Raw genomic sequence first — 4,520 nt, forward strand, 5'->3', positions numbered from 1 at the left:
ATATATATATATATATATATATATATATATATATATCGTTGCCATATTTAGGCATGTCACATGTTTTTGTCAAATAAAATTTGATAGCTTGGACAAGGATTAAGAATGGTTTTAAAATGGATTGATTAATAATTAAGAAGGTTTTCGACGTGTACTCATGATCATAATAATAACTGGATGATTTTTATGGCCATTGAGAAACTTTGTTACAAATTGTTTTCTCTAATTTTTTTGACTTACCTTTTTTTCAGTTTGTACCATTTAATGAAATTGTTCACCGCTCAGGCAACAGAGATATGGGGGCAATCCAAGCTCAACTTGCTAAAGAAGTATTAGCGGAGATTCCAGACCAGATAGTTACCTGGACAAAATTACATGGTATAAAGCCGAGTACCCGGCCCCCTCCCTATTGTGCTGTACAGAGTGGCTCAGTGTAAACACACTAATTCATAATCTTAGATCAAAAATGAGGTGGGTGTTCAAATCTGTCTCTCTGTATTTTTCGCTTGTGTCTGTTGGTAAGGCACAGTGTCTACCTGTCTCTCTTCACCCAAGAACAACAAGGGATAGCTGGTGGTTTGTTGTGAATTGGAATTGTATCACTACTCTGCAAGAAATTCTCTTTTGAAAGCAGAACATTTTGAATGTTGGGATGTGTGCCATATTGAATCCAATGAACAGGGTAATAACATTTAGTCCATTGTAAATAATTTTTTGTTGTTATGCTGGCAGGCATGGCAACTAGTAGATAATATACAGTCAGAAGCAACATAAGCAGTCTAGGCAACCAGCTACGTAACCTCTTCCAGCCATGCATAGTTGCAAGATCGTGGATGTTACCACTAGTATTACTGTCAACTAGTTGAATTAAATCGTTTTTTAAAGGTGGCATAAACTTATCTTAACTAGCCACTATTGAATTTTATAAATCTGTTTTATATATTATTATTAAATTAATCATTTTTAAGGAATAAAAAGCAAAATTTATGGTGTATAGATGACAATTTCTCTTTTGTAAAGGCTATATAAAATGAATGGAGCACTTTCTCAGAACATTTGAATGTCTATCAGAGCAGTCTTTAACAACTGCTTCATGGTATTGCAGCTTGGTCATTTATGCTATAAGTTTCCCTCGCTTGAAGGTCGTGCTGGGTCTGGCCAGGTGAGGATGATATTAGATCATTGTATCATGTCTTTATCCCTGCTCATGGGTATAACTTTGTTTATTCTTATGTGTAATGTTGCTTTTGTCTGCCATTGTGTTTTGAATCCCTGCTAGTACAGTATATTAGCCTTCCAATTTGGTTAATGATCAAAGGGCGGATTTAGAGGAGGGACCAGACCCTTTGGAAAGTTAAAAAAGAAAGAAAAAAAGGAAAAAGAAATAATTGATTAGCTAAAATGCCTCAGAGGTTATTTTCGGGCGTTTAGAAAACAACAAATTTGTGGGGGATTGCCCCTAGATAAGTATTGTCTTGATCGCCCCCACTTTCAGACATCTCTTAATCCGCCCCGATGATTGTGTTGCATTGAGTGGTCAGTGATAACAAAATATTTCGATCTAATATCAGAGATCTTTATCAACTGACTTCTAGTTAATATTGTGGCCTAGTATAATGACATCTTTTCTAGCAAAGAAGCTAAAGCGTAAAGCCAGACAAACAAGCAAATCATCAACATAAGAGCGATAAAGCCACACATGAATTCTCTAATCTGTACATTGACTTAATACAGTCCTCACCTTGCTGGGAACCACACAACCTCTGTCTTGAAACCTGATGAAATTCTTTCAAGATTTATTTATTGTGGAAATTGTGTGTGGAGAAAAAACTTTTTCATTGTGAATAGTGGCCTTTGATACTTTGTTGGTACAAATTTTATTTAATTTTATTATAATCTTTTAAAATTTAACATCAAAAGAAATGATTTGGAAGAAATAACTTGGTTTTAATTAATTGTGTATCTAACTTAATGTATTCGAAATGGTTTAATGCAATAAATACAATACAGTTTTTTTTGGTTTTTTTTAATCATAAATGAACAAAAATGCCTTTTGTATTGAAAAGTTGTGTATATATATTCTTAGATTATATAATAATAAGAGATTTTTGTAGCTTAGTATGGCCCAAAATTGTGTGGAGATTTGGATTGTTCAGGCCTGTTTGACAGGATTAAAGAGTGCCACTGCTGGTAATAATGTCATTAACATATGTTTCTTCTTGTATAAAGGAGAAGAGGAGTTGCATGTTGTCTCATGTCATTGCAGGTTTCCATTTACCAAGGTAATAATGTAATTTCCTTGGCAATTTTTGTATAAAGCAGTATACAGTATATAATGTAATATGTAAAGTTAAATAAATACATTGTGCCATACATGCACAAACTTGTAATGTTTTACCATGTCTGCTGATTAATCTTAAATGAGATAATTCGTGTTGTACATAATAATTAACAAATACGATAGACTCCAGTTATAGACATGCCATCATGTTGACGTGCTTGAATTTTTAAAAGCATTTGAGGGTCTGTTAGAGAATATAGATTATGTTACATAAACAAGTTCAGGATTTTCAATTTCATTAGTAATATACCATGGATAAATGTTAGCCTGTAATGATATGTGATGTCAAATGTCACATTTTCTAAAAGATAATATAAAATTGTGTATGCCTCAAATAGCTGAAAAAATTTAAATTGAACAAAATGTAATTCTACTGGAGTGGAACATAAAACAATGTGTTGAGAATGATGTTGCTTCCATTAGATTTGTTTAAATTTTGGTGGGGGGGTATTCGATGGAGGCGTTTATTCCAAATAAGCCTCTAAAGAGGGTGTATATTCAAAGTGGGGCGCAGTGGCGTAACGATGGGGCCGGCGCCCTGTGGCTTTCTGAAACTGGGGGCCCATTTTGGTCTCCGCCGTCACTGGGTATAATATGATATATGCTCTACAGTCGATTTCAGAGAAACATTATGGTGTTATGTATGAACAAAGTCCTTTTTGGTCAGGTGCTAGACGAACCTATGGGTAGGGCCCCTTCGGGGCCCTTACTAGTCGGAGGCCAGCGGACCGCTAAATGAGAGCGTATAGGCGTTACGCCACTGGCGGGGCGTTATCTAAGTAAATACGGTAAAAGGAATTATTTTGTAATATCTGAATGAGTTTTGTTAATACAGTATTAGTGTTTTATATTACAGTATCACTCATCCCATAGATTCATATACTTTATACTGTATCATTTATCTTGCCTAAAGTACTTTCCTATGTGGTTCTATTTTTTTGGGTTTTTTTAAAGTGTTATCTCTTAATTGACAAGTACAGTAATCGTATTTTGTATATCTGTATTTTTAATATTAAATATATTTTGTCATTTTATTTTAGCTCTCGCACCTCGCTGGTTGTAGGCCTACCTTGTTGTCAATTGTCAGTCTGTAATTGTTTTGCTAATCTATTCGATTATGAAAGTTAATAACACATCTAAACGGGTATGGCTCAGGCAGTGGGGGAGGGGCTCAGGTCTCTCCGCCGATGGTCGTTGATAAGAAAATTTGTCTGTCTGGGATAAAATAACATTGTTTTAAGTAATAAGTAGACCCTAAAATCGATTTAATAAATCGTTAAGAACCCTAAATGTCATGGTTGCTAGGGGTTCTAACACTCAATATTTTCATTACGTCTGGAATATTCCGACGATTGTGCACCTGTTGATTGGTGGAGTGACTTGACCCTAAGCTTAAATCCATTTCCTTTTGTTTAATAAAGTATTTCCCCGAGACTTAGGCTAATTAGTACAATAATATAGAACTAACACACATACAACTGATACATAAAATATATTATAAGTCAATCGCCGTCTTTTAATTTTAGTCATCACTGCAACTCCGACGAAATGGTATTTGCCTATCTCCCACAGTCCAATAATTTTTCAATTAGTGGATGCTTGGCTTGATTTTTTTTAAGGTTCGTGTGCAAAATTTTTTCATTTTTCGTCGCCGCGAAGACATCACGCACCGTACCGCGATGAAAATTGAATTGTAATTGAAAATTACTTTCGTAAAACAAGCTTAATTAGGATAGTGTAATACATACTCCAAGTATCGAAATGCAATTTTATCTTTAGTAGATATAAAATGAGAGACATTTTTGTTCTGCCATTTTTTATCTTTAGTTTATATTCATAACTATGTCACCTACTAGGAGTAATGTTTTGATTGGTCAATCACTTTTGGTACTTGTGCATATAAGCTTGCAAATATGGATAATTTTTCATTCCTGATGATGACATAATTCATGTAGAAATATTGAATCCCGACACGATGGCGTGCATTTCGATACTTGGAGTATGTATTATACTATCTTATCTGAGATTAATCAGTTGACCTTTCGGTTTAAGCTTAAATAGAACCCGAAGAAAATTACTTCAAATTCACTATTAAGTATGAACAATTAAGGAATTTATTGAATCAATGAACCCTCGTAAACAAAACAAACTGAACGTTTAATAGGAATATTTTGGTTTC

General features: G+C 34.2%; 1 protein-coding gene across 3 annotated transcripts in view; it reads left to right on the forward strand.

Annotated features, from left to right (window-relative positions):
* LOC117108593 (copine-8-like) overlaps positions 1 to 3,380 on the forward strand; it is an 18,086-nt gene extending 14,706 nt beyond the window's left edge. For 2 of the 3 annotated variants that reach the window (XM_033250670.1, XM_033250671.1), the window contains exon 17: positions 252 to 3,380. In XM_033250670.1, coding sequence (XP_033106561.1) covers positions 252 to 437 — 186 coding nt within the window. In that variant the 3' untranslated portion in view covers positions 438 to 3,380. The remainder of the gene's footprint in view (positions 1 to 251) is intronic. The other variant, XR_004445386.1, reaches the window with a different exon arrangement.
* Positions 3,381 to 4,520: the final 1,140 nt, after the last annotated feature.

The sequence above is a fragment of the Anneissia japonica genome, unplaced genomic scaffold, assembly GCF_011630105.1.
Source record: "Anneissia japonica isolate Jap-2015-1 unplaced genomic scaffold, ASM1163010v1 scaffold287727_len1644234_cov201, whole genome shotgun sequence".
Taxonomy (NCBI): domain Eukaryota; kingdom Metazoa; phylum Echinodermata; class Crinoidea; order Comatulida; family Comatulidae; genus Anneissia; species Anneissia japonica.